The 22,208-nt window shown below is 40.7% G+C and overlaps 1 protein-coding gene across 1 annotated transcript in view; it reads left to right on the top strand.

The window, feature by feature from the left end:
- The first annotated feature begins 18,669 nt into the window (after positions 1 to 18,669).
- The window catches only part of LOC131459883 (CUB and sushi domain-containing protein 1-like), a 284,673-nt gene continuing 281,134 nt past the window's right edge, over positions 18,670 to 22,208 (top strand). Inside the window, exon 1 of the mRNA XM_058630020.1 lies at positions 18,670 to 18,914. Within this exon, the coding sequence (XP_058486003.1) occupies positions 18,670 to 18,914 (245 nt within the window). The remainder of the gene's footprint in view (positions 18,915 to 22,208) is intronic.

Raw genomic sequence — 22,208 nt, 5'->3', positions numbered from 1 at the left:
TGATCGTGGGAGTAGACATAACATAACACAGTCTTACCTCAACAGGAGAAAATATCCAGACAAAAGCAAAAACAAACGTGTGTGTTTTTTGCAGTCCCATGTAGCATAGCTAGTCGTGAGATTAAGTAAGAAAACTCAAGAAAGTCTAGCTGAGATCTACACACTCAAAGATACTATGACACAAAACACAGACTGAGGGTGTGTTTCACATCTTCACACATAAATGTTGAGATGTTCTCACCTGAACCTGTTAAAAACATCCAACAGGGACTCTTCTTTTCATGTTTGTGAAGCTGTTACACGACATCTTCCACTGTAACGTAAAGTTGAGTTTGATGGGATTGAGGGGGGGTTTCCCAGATTATGTGATAAAATAACTACATTTATGCTCAAAGAGTGATGCAGTCTGGATGAATTTTCCATAAACTTATGACACAAATAACCAGACTGAAGTTTTATTAGAAGGAGCAACTGCAGTAGTTACCGCACAGGTCCCATAGCACCATTAAAGTACAGCAGTATTACCATTATTACTCCGTTGTACCCTGATTGGATCAGATTTGATTTCATTAATTCAAACAGTGAATAGCTGAATTAGTTTCCCCGAGGAAAACGGAATATTAGAATCCATTATGTTGTGTATAGAAGTTAAATGCCCAGAGTCAATTATGAGTTAAAATTTAAGGATTCTAAAACCTTTAAAATATTATTCAAGAGGACCATTTAATTACCTTTTTTCAGTTGAGTTTTTTATCAGTTCTCTTTTCTCTCTTTATATTTTACTTTTACAATGTAGGCTGTAAAATCAGTTTTAAGAGTTTCAGGACAAAGTTGATTAGTCATTTACATTTCTCATTTTTTAATGAGATCTGTTCCACATCTCTCCTTTACTCACCCTTCTCCCTCTGACTATTAATATTAGTTAAAACAATAGCAGCTTTAAGGACGTATGGTCCTGTTCCCTTCAGCTCAGTCCTGCTGTATTTTTCCCACGGAACACATTTCTGATATCATCCCAGTTTCATTTAAATTTAAAACATATGGTTCAAATGATGTAATCATCACTGCCACATGGTTCCATGCATCCTTTAAGTTAGCGTAGTTGTGAAGCAATGCATCCACTAGAGGGCAGCATGGAGAGTTAATGATCAGGAGAGGAGGTTAAAGCTGTCGCGCTTAACTTTTGCTGCCCGCCTAAGGGAGTCTGAGTAATTACCAAAAAAAACTGGTGGCTACTCTACTTGAAGTATGCCCAGGCTTAAGCATTTATCTTGTCAAGAAAGGGCAGAGACGAAAAACAAACAAAAACAAGTTACCAACCTGTCCAAGAGCAGTAAGGTGATGTACGTGTCTGCCCACACTACCACTTTTCCTTTCACTGCTCTTCACTGAGGAAAAGCTACACCAACGGTTGTCTGTGCTGTCGGTCACTTTTATTTTAGTTTTGTAAGCAGGAGAATCCACTCCTCATTGGCGCTTCAGTGGCCTTTTTGACCACATTTTGTTGTGCGAGGTGAAAATCACACACTGTGTCAACTCATTTGGCAATGGTTGATATTTAAAAGTTAAGTACGACAGCTACAACTTTAAAATGCCACCTTGCATTGTTTGTGGATGTTCTTACCAACTCCAAAATTTTTGACAAGTCTTTCGGAGTCTTGTGGTCGTCTCGTTTTGGTAAAGTGGAACTGCTCCATTTTTTTCTACTTTGACAGTATTCATTAGTTTATTATTAGATGACAAACTCAAATGTCATACACATGTACACTTAAACATACATTTTACGCCATTGCTCTTGTAGTCATCATTTAAATTTATTCTCAATCTCTGTGGCAAACTTAAACTCGGGCAAACAATGTCTGCAGACTTGTGTGTGTGTGTGTGTGTTCTTATGGGTAAATGGAAGATTCAAGGAGAGGGAGGTTCATGCATAACACTGAGGGAGGAGACGGTGACAGCATGTCATACTCCTCAAGAGTCAGACCCCCCTGGGACCAAAATCACAGGAAGGCTGAAGCAGGCTGCTTGAAATGTATTTGATACTTATTTTTCATGCCTCCATGCCGCTGACAGCGGTGGACGGAGGCTTTATGTGTCTGTCCGTCCATCCGTCGCATTCTTGGGAACGTGATATCTCAAGAGCATCTTGAGATAATCTTTTTTTGAATTTGGCACACACCTTCACTCTGGCTCGTGGACAAATTGCTTAGATTTGAGTGGCCAAAGGTCACAGAGGACTCTCAAAACATGTATTTGGCCTCTAGAATATTCAAGTCTTTTTAAGTAAATAAGTGCATATGGAAACAAAAATGCCTTAAAACTGATGTTCAGTAGCCTGATATTGTGTTAGATTATTGTTATTTTATTGTGGATGGTGTTGTGTTTATTTCCGCCTGAGTAACACGGAGTAACTTCCTCCCACTTTGGTTCCTTTTAAACTGGTGTGAATGTGGGTTGGTTCCTCAGAAAGCACCAAGGTTCTGAGACTCCAGAACGGAGCCAGAACCAAACCGTGTCTTTCTAAAAGCACTAATTAAAGTACGACAGTGGATGCTCGGAGGTTAGCATGTTTTTACCATGGCTAACTATGTAGGAAGAGTTGCTAATGTTGCTGAAGTGATGGTAAAGTGATGTCTGCCATGTTGGGTTCACTTTTTCCGTCCGCCAATGGGTAGCGCAACCTACGACATGTCTGTTTGGGCTGTGTAGGCTTTGACCTAAATACATGAAAGCACCTTTGCATCACATGATTTGATTGTCTGATGCTAACACTGAAACTTGGAAAGCTGAACATTTCTCAGCTTCTAAAACGAGCTATGCGATCAAAGCCAAGGAACGCACCCACAATGCAGTTCAACACTGTTCCATTTACAGTGAATGAGAAGTGTTTCATTTGATGCATCCGCTGCATATTATGTGTGAGTCCACGCTTTTTGGATAACTCAATTGGAGCCATTCATATGATTGCTGTCCCTATAATAGGCTAATTACTGTAACATGTCATGTAGAATGATTTCTGTTGATTAGGTGATACATTTGACCTGCGTGTGAATACCTGCGTGTGTCTTCTCTCCCTAATGTCATAAATGATGCATATTTATGCGCTTATTTATTTCCTTCCCCTCTGTATATCACTTCCTCACCCCAGTCGTTTTCTCCCTTTCTCCCTGCTCGCCTTTTTTCTTGTCTTTATAACAGATTGTTAATCGTTGATTACTGCAGCAACAAAAGGTTAGGTGAAAGTGTTGATGGGATTCTGTTGTCACTGGAAGTGCTGGAGGCAAAAAGGCTGCATCCGCAGAGTTTAATGATCCTGTGTGCATGTGTGTATGCTTAAATTCCCTCATTAAATCATGCATGAATGGGAAGTACTTTGGTAAAGAGTTGTGGGCCTTTGCACGCGCACACACACACGCTTAGACTGGAGAAGATCGATGTCATGGGTTCTGGGTAATTCCTCTCTGTCTCCATTAGTCACCCAGAAAATGACAATGTGCCACGATCATGCATGATATATACTTTAGCTGCACACAAGCACACAGGCAAATACACACTAGGCACATATACAGTTCAGTACACATACTGTACATGCACAAAGATAGAAAAAGGAATGGAGAGTAATACAAAATTAATTCAGTTAGAAACACAGCACAACAAAAAACCCAATGCAGTTTTTTTCTGAATATTTAATCTGGCATCAAGCTGCCTTTTAGATCCTTCTCCACCTTCCTGCTTTTTGAGGAGGCCCATGGAGGAAACATGTCATATTTAACTTGTCCAATGAGCTGGTGTTCCTGTCTCTGTCGCTCTGTGTTTGTGTTTGTCAGTGAGAGCTGAATGTAAGCTGTATGCTGCGTTATAAAAATGTCTGTCTCTACATGATTATTAATAATCATATTTTTTTCTGGCATTTGTGTTTTTTTTTCACACGTTGCGTAATAACAACTGTGCAGGTCTATGAAATGGGCACATAGAAACTGTTGCTATAGAAACACCAGAATAAAAGCACCCTCCCTGGTAACGACACAAGTTTTCATTTCTTCCTGTGAGATAGAAAAGGGGATTTCACTCTGTGTGTCTCCCCCCCACCACCCCACCCGGTCCCTTTGAAATGAGACAACAGTTTCTCTCACTCTCTCTTCCATCTCTCTGTTCCACTTTTACTCTGTGTCTCCCCCCTCTCTCCTCCTTTTAACCTCCCCCCTCTGCTTCCTTGGAGGCTCCCATTTCTGAGTCAAATTCACTGCACTGGCACACTTGGCTGTGACTGGCAGTGTCATGCCCTGATCCGCTCATTCTGTTATGTTTTTTTCATATAATGTCATTCATCCAGTCATTCTTCCCATACTCTTAGACACTTTGCTTGTCCTTGTGTGTGTGTGTGTGTCTTTTTAACCCATCAGTATGATTGGTTGCCCCAGTCTGAATACTTTCAATCCTCTCATTGCCTTCCCTCACTGGTGTATTTAATCTGTGTTCCTCAGTGCAAGTTCATCTTTGTACTTCAGGTTAAGGGTTCCAGCATTTTCCCCTAGTCTTCTAGATATTTTGTGATTCCATTTACTTTACCTGACTTTGTTTAGCTGTGTCTCAGTCTGAGGGAACCCCCCTCAAATGGTTTGCCCTGTTTTCTCCTTCTAATTACGTCCTACCTTGAAAGGTTTCTGGGAATGACGGATCCAACAGGTGGGTCCTTGCTGCCCCAACCTGTCCTATCCATGGATGGGTAGATGGATGAGAGATGGATAGATAGATACTGTAGATATTTTATATAATAATATATATAAGAGATATCTGAGGAATAAGTGTTTATGTAAGAACCGGTCTTCAATCCTTCTGTTAACATGCATACTTGTCATTACCGTAACTCCTAGACCGTTTGTGATATGTGTAAAATTTGATGGATGGATACCGGAAAGCCGAAATAGAGCTTTGCGTCCATATACTTGCATTATGGTAGGACTGTCCAATCACAGACGAGTTTCACCAGTGCGTCACACGTTTGTGACGTCAGCTGCTCAGTACTGTAATTCCTAAATGGTTGAATAACTGCCAGATATTGAAAGTGAAAGTTGTCTTGGAAAAAGGGGCAGAAGCACTCACTCATTGGACATTTTTTTGACAATTCATCAAAATAAATTATCACGATGGCCATAAGAGGGTTAACCTTTAGGACCTTAAATATTTAATGTGTGTTAAAATATCATATACATATCCATCCTTCATGACCAAGTTGGTGAAGCAATAGGGAAATGGAGGAGACTGCCTTATTTTTGGTTTGGCCTTCACGGTCTATTTGACTGATCCATAGACCACATTGTCTGAAGGAGGTGGCCCCTGGATTGGGACACAGCTGTTGTCTTCCCTGTGCTTTATTTGTTCGCCATTATCTTTGGCAGCTCACCTGTGTAGCAAACTGGCTTTCTGGCAAACAGAACACAGCCATTTGTTGAATTTGACCTTTTTCCTCAGTATTGTGCATTTCAGTCTTTTTTCCCTGTGGTTCCGTCAGTTGTTAGTGACGGATTTTTTATTTTCTTTGGTAATTTCACGACCAAAGGCTGCGGCTCTCCAGCGGTGCACCTGCAGTGTCAATGCAAAGGAGGCCGGATTAGAGGAATAAATTATCGGCATCAATCACCAGCAATCAGATCAGCTCCTCTCATCCCATTTAACAGCAGTGTGCTCCCAGCACACACTGACATTTTGTAATGGAGAAAAGAGCCGAGAAATCTCCCACGAGGAAACCAATGTACTTTGTCAGGATGTCCAAATACACACCATTCCAAATATGCAACAAGTGGCGTTCAGTTACACCGCCAAGTGCCAGTCTCCCAAGATTCATTCAACGATGAGAAGTATGAGCTGGTTTGAAAATACACACTTATTTTAAATTATAGGCTGTTGGCGAATTGCACATACCTGTTTTTCTGTCCCCACAGACAGCTACATATTTTCATCATCTGAAAAGGAAAGTCCCTCATACATAACACAAGCATTTGTAGATGACACATTCTAGTTGGACCCACATGTTTGAGCATGCAGTCGTGTTTTCCCGGCAAGTTAGACGTGTGTGCCGTTAACATACTCAAACAAAGTGGCGACATTGTTTCAATTTTAAATACCAGAGAACACTGACTCAAGTAATTTGTGTGCTTTCAGTCTTTTGCCAGTGTTTGTTTTTCAAGCAACTGATCTATTGAGAGAAATATCCAAGGCTGTGCTGTTTCTACAAGATTTGAACTTGACTACATTGTGCCTGCCATAATGTATTTATAATGTGTTTTCAGTGTCAACATTTCGATTCGATTGAGTGCCCAGTCCAGCTCATAGTGCTTCCTCCTCTTGTTTCTGCAGGTACACCAAAAACTAAATACAGTAGGATAGAAAAAGATAGTAGCCTTTCCTGATATAGTTGTTTTTGTTTGCTTTTTTTTTAAATCTGTCTAGTCTGTACTCCATCCATGACTGTCCATGGGGAAGTGAAGACTGACGAGAGCACTCCTTTGTGTGTTGTTAGCTGCTTTTTTTTAACTGTTACAGGCAATTATTATGTCTGCCTATGTACAGTAGGATTGACAACACATTTGCATGTGCACTTTTGTTGAAAGCGGTCACAATCCATCGTGGACCACTTCTGCAGGGGGTGGAGACATTTTTAGCCCAGGCATGGGTGAGATACATGTGTCATGTATGACATGACATATTTCACAATCGCTCAACAGCTAATGTAGTTATAAATAAATAAATAAACAATAATAATAATAATAATAATAATAAAAAATAAATAATAAATAATAAAAAAATGCTGAAGCTGAATTTGTCACATTTTGAACCACTTCAGACCATTGAGAAGAGCATAGACAGAAACTAGAAAACATGCCATGAAATCACTGAGACGGTTGGAAGAAAATAATATCCAACAACCATAAACTCAATGATCCGTCTACATTTTCTACATTTCTCACTCCAGATTATGCTGCACATTTCCTCTCTGTACTTGAACAGACTACCCAAATAAAAAAAAGAGTTTCCATTCCATAAAAGTAATATATATTTAGCTTCAACTTTGTAAAGCAGAATAAATTATTTTTTGTACATTTTGAATCGTGTAAATAGTAGACCGAACCTTCAGGATGAAAAAGATTTATTTTGCCTGTATGGGTGAAGCATTAGCTTTCACTCTTTAGTAACCTTCTTACAACATTTTGTATTTTCACATTCTTAAATTGTCCTTTTCCTTCTCTTCCTCTCTGTTTCTCTCACACTTACACATTTACTACGTGCGATCTCATGTGAAATCAATGTCCCTACAGATGAATCACAAAGCACATACTGCATCATATATAGAATTGAGCCCCCAGGGGCAAATATAATGATACAAAGAGTTGCATCTCCCTTTGTTCCTTTCTCTTTTGCATTCTCTCCCTATCTACCTGCTCAGTGTGTGCTCATTCCCCCTCCCTCATTGTATCTCTTTTTTCGTAAAACATTGGACTAAAAGTCCCAGAAATATCGTCCTTTTGATCTTTATTTTTTTCTTCATTTAGCCTCATACACCCTGTATGTCTCCACACTTACATGCAAGTCAGTGCCTAGAGTTTCTCTAAAGACCTGTGACTGTGTGTCATTTGCAGCGGTGGCCATTTGGCCAGATATCATAGCTTGTTGGAATCACAAACTTGGGACAGCAGCTGCTGTGCTGCCCTGTGTGTGTCTCTCAGATGCTTGCATGCATTTTAATAGTGTACCCCACATGCAGCCATTACACAAATCTTCCCACAGAGCATTTCTATCCGTCTCTTTCCATCTCCCACAACTCTTGTCTCATCCTCTCGCTCTCTCTCCTCCTCTCCCATATTAACAGGAGACACAAAAGTCCATTGGGACCAATAAACTCAAGAGACAGGCACACATAAAAACAGAGACCTACAGAGAAAAGCCACGATGAAGTAAATTTACAATGATATACTTCCCTCTCCTGCTAACTCCTCCTCAACTCCAGTAAAAGCCTGGTTAGAACTGTAAAGTACGGAGCCGTTTCAGGTATAACTAATTAGGTAAATACTAGAACTGACAGAACCCAATTAATTTCACTGAAGAAAGGAAGTTGAATTATTTATAATTAAATTACTTCTGCCCGTCTCTGGCCATCAGTTTAAAAACGACATACAGTTTGTTAAAATGGTACCAGCTCAGGCTCCGAGGCATCATTTTTACTTTATTATTTTCCTTCACACAGCGCCCCGCGTTTAATTCAACGTGAAGAAAGATGCATAAACACCCGAGTTTAAATGCAATTTGAAATATTTAGCTGTTTAAAATACTGTTGAGGTTTTTTAGGAAGATAATAAAGACTCTTAGAGCAGCCTCCCATTGTAGACGTGCCAGAGTCTGTGTAACTACAGTCCACACTTCATACTTTAGAACTCTTTGTATTTTTCCATCTCATGGGTGCAGTCATACTATGTACATGTACACAGTATGTGTATATTTACTGTACATGTGGGTTCTGTTGGGAGCAGCTGGTGGTTCAGCCATTGTTGTTTACAAGCTAAGCGGTTGTAATACGCGCTCAGGTCACCGCTACGTCTTCAGGGCAGACTGGATGCTACTTTGATGAAACAGCGCGTCATGCTCTTGCTATGTTGCAAAAAAATGTCCATGTTAAGCCTGTGAGATGATTAGATTTCTCCTAATATTTATTTCCTCTCTTGGTCCAGCACTCGCATAGAAAACAAACGACAGAAATTGAAGTGATTTATTGTTGTTAGTAAAAATCTTTAAGAGCAATTAACATAAAACAATAACTAGAATGGTCTAATTTTCTCAAGTGTAACAAACACCCAGCCTGCTTCAGGAGAAAGGGTAGTAAAGTGTTTAATATTTTATGGCCCTCGTGTGTGTGTGTGTGTGTGAGAGAGAGCACACACCACAATTAAAGGATGTCATGGGTCATTACTGTTGTTGATCAAACAAAATGTTACAGATTTTTCTTTTTTCTTTTTTTTTAAAGTCAAAAGAAATAACCACGGCTTACTTCTGCTTTCTAATGTCCTGATAATTGTTGAATAAACTGGGTGAACTCTTCAAACTGAATTTACCAAATGATTTAGAATTACAATTTAATAAATGTTATGGTTTATGTAAGGTTTAAATCTATCTAACATTAATTCATTAACACATTTCATATCTGTATCACCATAGGTGAGTGATCATGTAAGCAACATATGTTTAGGGATAAAATGAAGTAACTAAACTGCTCCTTTCGGCTTCTCCCTTTTGGGGCCGTTACAGCAACTGCCTCCATTTTGCTCTATCCCATGTGCCCTCTTCTGTTACACCAGCTGTGTAATGAACCTTCTCTGTGGTCTTCCACTTCTCTTCCTGCCCACTCCTGCGAGTGACCAAACCATCTCAACCTTGCCTTTCTTACTTTATCTCCACACCGTTTCACCTGAGCTGTTCCTCGATTACGCTCAGCTCTAATCCTGTCCATCCTGGTCACTCCCAAAAAAAAAACATCTCAGCATCTGACACCTGTTCTTTAGACAGCGCCACTGTCTCCAAGCCACACATCATAGCAGGCCTCACTTCCCTTTCACTCTTACTGCTGTCCTGCTGCCACACATCACCCCTGACACTCCTCTCCACCTTTAAACCTCGTCCATTTTCTCTACCTCTACTCCTTGCTCCTACTAACCGTCATTCTTCTTCTCTCCGGTGCAGACCTCCACCTCTCCGGGCTCTCTTCCACTTGTCTCTTACGCTCACTACATATCACAAAATCATCTGCAAACAACATCGTCCAGGGAGGCTCGTGCCTGACCTCATCTGTCAACCTGTCCATCACCGTTGCAAACAAGAAGGGGGCTCAGAGCTGATCCCTGATGCCATCCCACCTTCACCCTGAACCCATCTGTCACTCCAGCAGCACAACCTCACCGCTGTCTCACTGTCATGATGCATGTCCTGCACCACCCTCACATACTTCTCTGCCACTCCAAATGTCCTCAAACAATATCACAGTTCCTCTCTTGGCACAGATCATAAGCTTTCTCTAGATCCACAAAAACACACTTCTGACCTCTCTATCCTACTCCAACCCTCTCAAAGCAAAAATCACAGCTGTGGCATGAACCTATAGCTACTGCTGCGCGCTGATCTTCACTTCTTTCATGAACCCGGTTTCAACGACTTTGTTCTGCACAGTTCTCCATTCCTCTGCTAAAGTAGTTACTAAACTAACTCACGAAAATAGTTATTGCTTATTTAGTTGTGTCAATGAAGGTGTACTCATAGCTTATGTTTTAAACTTTAGCAATTTCCTCCGAATACGCATGGCATGTAGTAACCTTAGCTAAATCAAATGCCAACCCTAATTTAAAATGATGTGCAGTCTTCTATGATGAAAAACTAAAATGCTATCACGCCGATGTTTGATGCATCAGAGACTTCTTTTATACTTCTGTTGTTGTCAGATAATTGACAAGCAAGTGAAACATGCATTTATGAAACCTCACCTTTACACATTGACGACCCACAGAAAAACTATTAAGCTGTTGGTGGAATGAAGCTTTGATGGTTTACAGAGATAAAACGGTGGCAAATTAGTGATGTTTTTATTCGGGGGGGAAATGAAGTGACTGCTGTTAACTCATAGCAGCTGGGCTTCAAGACTGCTTTAATTTATGTTTCATTCGCTGTAAAAACAGCATTATTATCAGATGAAACAAAAATTGATTTCCACTGTCAGGGAGAAATTTAAAAGAAAAGAAGCTGAAAAGAGCTGGGCTATGTGTATTTGTGTGTGTGTGTGTGCGTGAGAGAGCGAGAGAGAGAGAAACAGCCTGGAATTAGTCAATGAAAAGAAATTATTCAAAGAAAAATGTGTGGTATTTATGTTCTGTGGAAATGTGTGTAGTTGGCAATGACGGGGTGACCCAGTCCTGACTGTTCGTAAAAAGATTGAATTAGAACATTTCAGCATAATAAACACGGTTTACCGCCTTTTAGATGCACACAATCGACAGCCAAGGCCACGCACTCGCACAACACACGCACGGACAGTTTGAAGGTTGCTTACCATTGCTTGTGCTCAACAGCCGTTTTGCTTTGTTGACACATGTTCAGCAGATTGCTGAGTTCATAGATTGGATATTTCCACCTATTGCCAACCATAGAATGTCTACGTGTGCGCAATGGTTTTCGCGTGCGTCTGTGTTTCTGCTGACTGTGTCCTCTCCGTGTCGCATTTAGAGGTGGACTTTTCTTGAATGTGAAAAAATATCCTTTTTTTTTTTCTTTTTTAGTGATTTCCATTGTCACATCTTTTTTAGCGAGATGGCCCAGTGTATATCTGTGTGTTTCCTCTTCACTGACTCAGGAGCACAGCTACACTGTGTCGAGGAAAACTCAGACCTGGAGACTTTGACAGTTTTCACTTCAGGAAAATCTCAAAGGAAAACACCGAATTTTACTTTGGTGACAGTCACCACTGGCAGTGACCTCCACTGCTGCGACTGCTGCTCAACACAGATCTGAGACGTAATGACTGTTTGCGATGTGACAGTGGACACTTGCAGTGCTATGCGGACTATTACCACCTGACTCTGCAGTGCCTCTCGATTCTATAAAAATGTAGTGTTTTTGTTTTGAGGCCAGTAACACTTAGGTTCACTAACAGGGCTCTTATTATGTTGTTTCTGGCTGGAGCAGACAGCTTTTTTTTTGCCAGTGTAAGACTTTAAAAAAATCATTGTACCTTCCTGGCATTAAATGGCAAATAGACTCGTTATTGATGGCAAATGAGGTGGGTGGAGCTTGTGAAAGATATTTCTTTCAGAAGTTGGTGGAGAGACCAGTTCAATAGCTGCAAAAGGTGTTTGGCAATTCTGTTTCCCCCCCACGTTTGTGGCAAAAAAAAACCCAGAAACATTGAATCTATAGTGGTGTTCCAGTTCTGCTTGTTTTCTGGTAAAGGTGATGTTGTCAATGTGTTTGATCTTCTGCAATGAAGTATAATGGATAATAACAAAAATGAGACTTGAATCAATAAAGTTTTAATTCTTATGGTACATTCACACCAAAAGCTAAGCAAAGTGATGCAAACTATGCTAATGAAATGGCCCCACCTGCATCACCTGCAAGAGAACAGGCAAATATTCAAGTTTGTTTTTACGAGTGTTTATCAAGCAATTAAACACAACCTCAAACTCGATAAAATTTGCTTCACATTGTGTTTAAACACACACCATTAGTCAAAAATAGCTGCTGTTTATGGTGAACTCGGTCACAATATGCTCTCTGAGGCTTGGTAAAACTGGTGCTTCCATCACTGGAGGGTTATAAAAACAGCCATATTGTCTGTTGTATCATGTCCAAAAACAGTCATGCAGAGAGAGAGCTCATGTAAGTTAATAAGCCCCACATGTCTAACTCACCTTGCTGTCTTAGACGAGTGTCATTGCCAACATTTGATCCTAAAATGGCTAATCTGCAAGAGTTTATTGACTGTGGCGGCACATTTCGTAATGAGCTGTTGGGGCAGTGTTATGCACTGCGTTTGCCATCGCTCTATAAATGTGCTCTAAGTGCTTTGGCATCAGTAGACTGACGGCCATTCCCAAACCCCCAAACAAACAAGCATGGGCCGCTCTACTGAGGCTGCTGAAGCAAATACAAATAACGGAATGACAGAATTTCAATCGGTGCCCATGAGCAACCATGTCAGCGGAGACAGCACTATCTGTTCTAAAACAAGAATACATCAACCATGATGTGAAACGTGTTCAAAGATTTATAATTCGGAATGCAGCAGTAAGGCAAATGGATCTACTATCAATCCATTGTTTTTTTCCTATATTTATATTATAGTATTTGGATTTATCGCTTCATTTCTATTCAAATCTCTTGAATGATCTCCCTTCCCTGATAGGTTGAAGGATGATTGATTACAAAGGCAGATTGTTGTTTGTCCTTGGAAAGTCAATCTGTTTGCTTTTCAAAGTGGGAATGATGGAAAGTAAAGAGCACGTATTTACTATTGTAACTATATGTGACGACACGAGTGAGCGTGTGCAGTTCTCTCATGTGCGCCTCCCTGTCTCTCACTTTGTCCTTATTATGGTCTGCATCTATCTTTAAAGGTTTCTTTCTTGCTCACTTACACACACACCCCCACAAACGCACCATCCATCCCATCTATCTCTGCTGTCAGACAGCAACCCCTGTTCCCTGCTGACACCGTTTGGGATTTACTTTAGACATAGCCTTGATTCTCACTGTGTGTGTGTGTGGGTCACTGGGGATATGATACATGTCTCTCCTCAATTCCGTGTGGTTGTCATGGTGACTTGTTCATGCCCTGTCCTTTGTGTTCGTTTAGCTGATCCCCGTCGCATTGATTGTGAGTCATTTTCATGTGCATCTCGTCACAATCACCAATTTTGTGTTGTGACAAACGGGCTCTTTTGTGTGCTGGATATTATTATTTCACAGTTTTTTCCAATTATTTCTTAGTTTGAAAGTTGGTACTGCCCATTACATGGTGGTGAAATTTGGTGAAACTTCTAAGTTAATAGTTGTGTTTTTAGCTATTTTTTTACGAACTCTTTGGAGTTGGATTGATGCAAAAACTGAGACTTTTGTTCAAAACTCCTTTCACTATCGTTATCTGCATAGGTGGCCTTCTGTATTATTTCCCAAAGACCTGCCTCATCACAACTAAACACCCGCTAAATGGCCTAAACACTTTAGTGTAACTGCAGTCCCATTTGCTTAAGCTGTTTGACAGTGGGCTGACGGAGCGTGAGAAATGGCGATGGAGGAAGAAAGACAGACAGAGAGTGGAGGCAGTATTTGTTCTTTGTGTGATAAATATAGGAGGCGAGTGGGTGGAATAAAAAACAAGCGAACACTCCAGCAGGATAAGGGAGGAAACACGGAGAGATGGATTTAATGACACAAGTGCAGAGACAATATGACATACACGTGTGTGTGTGTGTGTGTGTGTGTGTGTGTGTGTGTGTGTTCGGGGGGCACAATCTCAATAAAACTTATACAGAGGTAATTGTAGTCAAAGGTGGACGGAGAGGGTGGAAAGGATGAATGGAATCGAGAGCAGGGTAGAGACAGAAAGGGGAAATAGAGGTGATGGCATAGAGCTGGGGAAACATAGAAAAGAATTAAGCTGCAGGAAAAGATGCACAGGGAGATGAACAGAAGAAGGCTGGTGATAATAATACTGGTGCACCGAAGAGAGAGGATGAACCTGAGGGTGAGGAGAGAGAGAGACAGAGAGACAGAGGGGAGGGGAGATGCAGAGAGGTGGAGAGTCGTAGAGAAACAAACAAAATGTAGAAGAGACAAGATGACTCTGACACAGAGATAATGAAAAAGAAGGGGGTGGTGGTGATGGTGGGGTTCCCCGAGAGGAGGTAGAGAAAAGGTAAAGAGGGAAAGAAAACAAGAATACAGAAGACAAAGAAAAAAACTAGAGCATGACTCCTCTCCACTTGTTCGTAGACGGTATTGAATCACTTCAGTCAATAGTTCTACACGGCGTAACTCAGAAAGATGCATTTGATTTGTGGGCCAGCGCGCCGTGAGAAGAGAAGGCCAGCATTTGATTTATGAGCCAGGGACCTTGTGGTCACGCTGGACGAGGATGCTTCACCACGCCGCTGCTTCTCAGCACCTAAAATTTAACAATCTGTCTGACTGTTATGTAGATCTGCGCACTGACCCGATCCAATGCAGCACTTGTTTGGGTTGTTGGGCAGAAATGATTAAGAAATAATTCTTTTTTTCTTTTTTTTCTTTCTGCAGCAGAGTTACCTAACATCTTAATTTTTATGTGAGAAGTTGAGAATCGAGTTGTTTTGGTTCGTCTGCCAACACGCAGCGCGCCACTTGTGGGAATATTGCTCATATCTGGGAAAATCCTCAAGCAACTGTTCATATTTTTTTAAGTGAAGATAAAACATAAAGCAGGGGAAACCTTAAAGCCTCTGGGATATAAATCAAACAAACTCACCTGTAGGATTTGATCCTGTGTTGAAAGTCTTTCAGTGTGTGTGTGTTAACAGTTTAGTAGATATATAACCGTGAGTGCACAGAACACGTGCATGTGACAACATGTTTATCTATATGTGTCTGCAGCTCCTGTTTGGCATAGTTACACATTTATATAACATTCACTTTCACTTAAGTTTTCTTAAGATAAATGACCTTTAAATAGCTTTGATTTTTGACACAGAAAGGGGTTGTTAACAAATGTCTGTGCTAGAGATTATGAAGTGCTTAAGAGAGATCTTCTCCATTTTAAAGTTCTGTATCTGTGGCCTGGGAAAGATGGTAATCTAAAACACAAGTTGAAGCTAATGTATGTCCTCAAGACTTAGAAAAGCATTATATAAGGACAGACCATTTACCATTTAAGTTCAACACTAATGTGGAGTTTAAAGAAAGCTGTGGAATCTCAATGTTAGATGTGAATGGTTGTTTGTCTCTATATTTTAGACACGGTAATAGACTTATGATATGTCCAGGGTGAACCATGCCTTCTGCCTCGATGACAGCTGGGATTGGCTCTAGCCACCCTCTAAACCCAATGACCCTCATACAATAACTGGGCTAGATAATGGATGGATGTAAATCCTTGAAGGACAAGGTGTCTGAAGAAGGAAATAGTTTCCTGATTGGACTATTACTGTTACTGTGTCATTTTCTTGTATCTGGGGTCATTTGAAGAAAAAACGGTCATACCATAAGGGATGCTCTCAGTTGGTTAGCTGTGGCATATCCACAGGGATCTTTTTGCATGGACTTCCATGAATAAATCCTGTAAAACTAAAGACAGTCCCATCATACTCAGTTCTACTTTGTATTTAGTGCTAATTAGCCAACAGTAATGCAGCCTCACAAAGCTGTTAGCGGGGCTTTTCTAGTTAGATTCATTTTTTTCTTCCCCCTACAATGAATAAGACATTAGTGGTGATCTTTTTTTTTTTTGCTTACGTGGACATCTGTTGGAAGGACAGACCATATGGTTATTGGTTAAAGGACAATCCCGGGAATCAAAGCATGAAAAACAAGACAGCTTAGAACTTAATGCAACATCAACAAAGACACTTTGCAAAGTACTTTTTTACTGAAATGCCCCAAGTATGCTGCTGTAATGTAGAATTCAGTATGATGCAAATATCTCCTCTTTTCTACTTACCCCCCATCTGCTCCAAAGTGGGCAGAGGGGGAATCTGGCAACAGAAGAGACCACGGACCGAAGGAAAGAGACAAGTGGAGAGAGAATGAAAGACATACACAAAGACAGCTGAGGGGGAGAGGTGAATTGGGTTGGAAAGACAGTGGAGAACAATCTGAAATTAATCTGGACACTCCAGATGGTTTGAAGTTTGTGTGAGTGTGTGAGTGAGAGTGTGTATGTGTGTGTTTGTGTGAGCATCAGTTGTTGCCAGCTTGTCCATTTGGGCCTGTGTATAGGTATTTTGCCTATGTTTGTTTGTTTTGTATTACATCCGGCAAACAAGAACATCTGGTATCTGCACAATGAGAAAGTTCTTGTCTCATTCTGATGGGAAAAGACCAAAAGACACACACACACGCACGCACACACACACTCACACACACACACACAGGTTGTTGGCAGTTGGTTGACTCGATTGTGACCCAGAAGATAGTTGTCTTTGGAGTGTACAGCACATTTCTGTACATGTGTAAGAGAGAGTTTGTTCTCTGTGATGTAAGGTTAATAAATCAAGAGCCATCGCTATCTGAGAAACAATTACTGCCGGCTTTCATGTTTTCCACGCACGCATGCACACACAAGCACGCTGTGCTACACAGTATGCGCCTCATATTTTCTAGTAGGGGTAAACTATATAAAGTGTTTTTGGAGAAGAGAGTACCAGGAGATGAAAAGATGGGGGAGAGAGAGAGGGGAGTTTGTGTTGAGTGAGTTTGTTAATGAGGGAGGAGGAGAGGAGGGGAAAGTGGAAACTCAGAGACTCAGTAAACCATAGTGGAGGATTCTTAAAACCTAATTGTGTTTTATTTTTTTCTCCTGGTGTTTGACTTGGTCACACATCGGTTCTCTCTCTCTCTGTGTGTGAATGCGGAACAACAAATTTAGAGATGCCCAGATCAAGTTCTGAGAGGAGTGCGTGTAGGTAGATAGATAATGACTGTATGCTACTTCTGTATGGAACAAAATGATCATTTACTGGATTATTTTGACAATAATTACTCAAATGTAGGATTGAACAACAATAGCTTCCTTTGAAAAGCTGTATAAATGCAGCCACAGTTTACAAATTGAATGTCATATTCAACAGTGCAGTACAATAACAGTGTACAACTTTAAAAGTACATTTATCTCTGAAATGAATCCACAAATTATCTTTAAACACTGTTAACAGTTTAAGAAAAACAAAAAACAAAGAACAAACCTGTACACTTCACAGTAAGTCTCACAGAGCACATATCACATTATCATATCAGCATTTCACCTGAGGGACTCTCCAATGTGTAATCTCACCAAATTGCCGACATTTTAGCTAATGGAACGCTCGCAGAAATAACTTCTTCACAGTCCAACATAACTGCTGTTTTGGCGCGGTGAAGAAATGAAATTGCACTTATATCACAGTAAAACTAATGTACTTTCAAGACAAAGATTTGCAGACATGTGGTTACCTGAGCTCTCATTTCTTGGCAGCGTCGGAGGCATTTTCATATTGTAATCTTAACATTTCGACAAAAACGACTGTTTTCATATTACGCATAAAATGTGTTTGAAAAGCCCTCTCAGGCACTTTCCCATTGCATCTCTCACTGGTTTTCCTAAAACGTTTAAGTCTTACTACGAGGTTTCTTAATACTTTTTGTCTGTCTTACATTGTGCAATGTGAAAATACTCAGAAGTGTATTAATAATAATAATAGTAATAATAATAATAATAAGAAGAATAACAATAATACTAATACTAATAATAATAATGATAAATAATCCCCACTGATTTTTATCAGGTGCATCTGTGAGTGCCTGTAAAGAATAATTAGCCACGTGTTTGCTTATTCCATGTGATGTGAGGTTCAGGAGGTTCAGGTTGTACCAGGTCTTGTCTGTGTTGTCTTGGCCGTGTTTGTGTGTTTAATGTCATGCTATTTTAATGAGTGAGCAATGCTATCACTCAGTACATGCTGTTAAAAAAACACTGCATGATATTCCGTACATGCTTAGATGCACATGAGCGTCACAGAAGATTATTTTTGGCCTGAAATCAGTGGATCACAGCCCTAATGCAGGCTGATTAAAGGTTTCCAGCCATGAAATCTAAATGCATACACTATGTACACTAGGCACTTTGCATTAAGAGCTTCTCATGACACATGCTGTAGTGTCGGGGGAGGCTGTGAACCATGTGCTGCATTATGTTGCTGCAAGAACAGGGGGATTGTTACTCACTTGGCTTGGTGCATAACACTTATCTAATCTCCGCTCAGTGTTCTATTTCCAATGTACATTTCCTTTCATTCTTTTTAAGGTTTTTAAAGGGCTTTTCTTCCCTTTAAAAAAACTTTCACTTTGACAAATATTACGCTTAAAATCTTTGATATCTGTTGTATAATGTTAGTTTGTTATATTCTAATGCTTTTGTTCCATCTCTCTCTTCCAGCTGAATCTTGCGGTGGCGTTGTCCAAGGCCTGAATGGCACGATAGAGTCGCCTGGTTTCCCCCACGGCTACCCCAACTACGCCAACTGTACGTGGCTGATAATAACGGGGGAGAGGAACCGGATCCAGCTAACCTTCGTCACGCTGGCGCTGGAGGAAGACTTTGATATTGTATCAGTTTACGATGGACAACCATCGCCTGGCAACTTGAAAATGAGGTTAGATATTATCCTTTAAAATGTACATCTCCATCCTTTCCCCCCTTCTTTTCCTGCCCTGCTCTGCTCTGTCTCTCCCCTCTGAAGTCTCTGACTTTGACACTTTCACAGCTCTACTTTTGTCTTTCCTCCAAACAAAGCATTGGCGTTTGAACAACAGCACGCTGACATCTGGGCTTTGACTACTTAATCTATTCATAACAGTGTCAGCTTTAACTTGATTAGATTTTCTGCCTGATTGGATGAATGTTTGAGGGGAAAAAAGGGGATTTTTGTGCAAGGTAGATGGAAAAAAATATAGCTTTAAGGAGATGCTTTGACTGATTATACAGTATATACCTTTTTTTTTATCAAGTTCATAGTTCAGGTGCACTGAAATAACTACCTGAGGTCAATGCTTTTACAGCGACTACAGATCAGCCAAAATTAATTGTATATGCTATAAGTATGATCAGTGTGGGTGGGAAAACATCTTGAATAATTCAGAAATCACAGTATTTGCACTTTTACCAATGTTTCATGTAACCTGGCTGTCATTTTACAGAGGATTCAGCTGAGGGGGGGGGGGGGGGAAAGAACGTTACCAGCATGACAACATGCATATTTGATAGTCCCATACTTTGTGGAAACAGGAGAGATTAATAGTCACTATATGAAATTGAATTAAGGTAACCATGTGATGGATGTGAGGTGGTGGATGCCTTCAGCAATAATGCAGATGTTGCAATAAAAAGGACGCAGTGTAGTTTATTAAAAGCATCTAGAATTTAAAATGTAGCAAGGATAGTTTTTTTTATTTCTTTTTATTCTTTTTATCATTAAAGCTGATCATCAGCATTGCTGTAACCAACCTCACTAGGTTAGACGGCACTAGCTACTGGCTCGGTTCAATTATTTGTGGAATAAAATAGATGTCAGTGACAAACTGGCGGCATCCCCTACTTGGTGGGTTGTTGGACTGAAATGTTGTTGCTGAAAAGGCAGAGAGAACAACATCTACAGAGCTGCCAAATGTAAACTGAGCTTATTCATAGGTCTGTGCTTGTATGTAGGAGGTATAAGCTGGGATGGCACCAAGTAGTGCATTGAAAGGATGAGAGTATGGAAGCATAATGCAGCTGCATTGTGTGTTGGTGTTCAAGGGGAACAGACTTGTTATTTATGATATGTATATCAATGGGTTTCAAAGGAGGCTTCCTGTCTGTATCCCTATTGTGATCATGTTTTTAGTTGCTAGAGTGAATGGAAATATTTCCAAATATAGGCACGGACTTAAGTCCAGAATTGATTACTTCTCCGTTTCATGTAAAAGTTCAAATTCTTCTGGAAAATTCAGTGTTGCCGAAATGTTTTCGACGAGCTGGTGTCAAGTTACATTTTTCTTTCAGAACTTGTTCAACCCTGAGAGCAAAATAACCAACCTGACCAAATGAAAGCAGGTATTATTTTTTTTATATCAAAGCCGTACACACAGCGCAGACAGAAGTGCCATTGAAGTTTGCAATCTCACTGGCATTATTTTACCTGCAGCTTGGGCTTTAGAGCCACACGAAAATAATATTTTAGTTTGAAATAACGTCGTGTTATTGTGTGGCCTCACTGAACTGTGATGAGGACTATCTCGTCTGTTTTCAAGGACAAAACATTAAAACACACATTCATTACGTCCTTTACTTTGTACATTTCCAAATAGTCTCTCCAAAGATGAAGACTTGAAGAGAAACTACTCTGAAATGTGAAAAACTAAAATCCTTAAATGGATAGGATTTTTACTTCCATGAACCGTGATGCTGAGCTCACAGGCAGAGATGTTCCTGCCTGTGTTCCCGCGCTCACTGGCTCTGTCACTGGTGTTAATTCGCGCTGGAATTATTTGGCACTCACATTATCCCACCGTGGCCCAAACATACCGGGGGCTTTTCAAATACACTGTCCCTTGCAATCCCTCATATGTAATGGATCACTATAAGGTGGTGTATTAGCGTCGCACTGAGCTTCTGGGTTGTATATGCGGTCGGCTCTTGTGGGTGAGCCCGTTCCCAATGTCGCTGAGGTCAAATGACTCGCTGAGAGGTGCAGCCTCATTCTCTACTCGGCTCAACCTCCTCTGTTGGTGTAAGCACAACTCGGAGTGGTGTGGACATTACAGGGGACAGGCTGCATATTGCTGAACTGAGATCCCTGGCTGGCCTTCTTCGGTGCCCTTGGGGATTTCCTGGTGTTTGTCACTGCTTGTAAAGCTTGAACCCTGCTCTTAAAACATCCCCCCAGGTTCAACTGAGCACCACGAGCTATTGAATCACAGCCACCCTCCCTTTGGCCCCATTCAGACCTGGTATTAACATCTGTCCTCAGTGATTGGATCACATGTGGATAGTCTTGACTGTTCACAGCTGGTATTAAAATGCGCTCTGGATGCTTTTACTGTCGCCACATGAGATCGGATTTGGCTTCGCAGCCCTGTATTCAAATACACAATGATGTGCTGTCTGTTAGCAAGAATAAAATGATGTTAATATGGAGTCTGACTGTACGTACAGGAGGCGTCTGCATGAGAGAACAGGTACAGACTTAAATCCACAATCTATTACTTCTCCTTTTCATGTGAAATAATGCATACGTTCTAATTTGTTGTAACATGAATTAAGGCATCATTTGATGTTGATATTGTGATGGCTACAAATAGATTCATTTATGGCTAAAATAAACAAATGATGTCAGCTAAGGACGCGGTGTCTTATGTGTCCTGAGGACAGGCTGCATTCATGCAGCTCAGGAATGAGGACACATGTCCTCAAACCACCCCATAATGTGGGTTTCAGATCAGATCTGAGGAGAATATCAGACCTCTAAAAAGAGCAATCTACCTGTAATCGGATCAGTCAGGACAGGGTCATCTTCACTTATTACATAAAGCTCATTCATAATGATAATAATAATAATAATACTGAAAAAGCTTTTCCCCCACAAAAGTTCATTTCAATTATCCTGCTGTTTGTCTGGGCGTCCATGAGGCTGTGGTCAGCTGGCTGACCTAGAACCCTCTCGTCTGGTTGAATAGTGTTCAACGTGCTGATATGAACCCATCAGACTGCCCACATGGTGGACAGTCAGACGAAGCCACAAGGAGCCATTTCTTTGTTCACAAAGAGCAGCTCTGAAGAGGCAGGACATATCTTCCTCTCACAGCTACCCCTCCAACTGGCCTCTGACCCGGCGTGTGTGGGGGGGAGTGGTGCGATCTCATATATAGTAGAAAGGCTGATCTGGCATCTGTGGCCTCTTCATATCGGC

The sequence above is a fragment of the Solea solea genome, chromosome 5 (genome assembly GCF_958295425.1).
Source record: "Solea solea chromosome 5, fSolSol10.1, whole genome shotgun sequence".
NCBI classification, from domain to species: domain Eukaryota; kingdom Metazoa; phylum Chordata; class Actinopteri; order Pleuronectiformes; family Soleidae; genus Solea; species Solea solea.
Note: the sequence above shows the minus strand (reverse complement) of the source record. Positions and strands in the feature narration are given on the sequence as shown.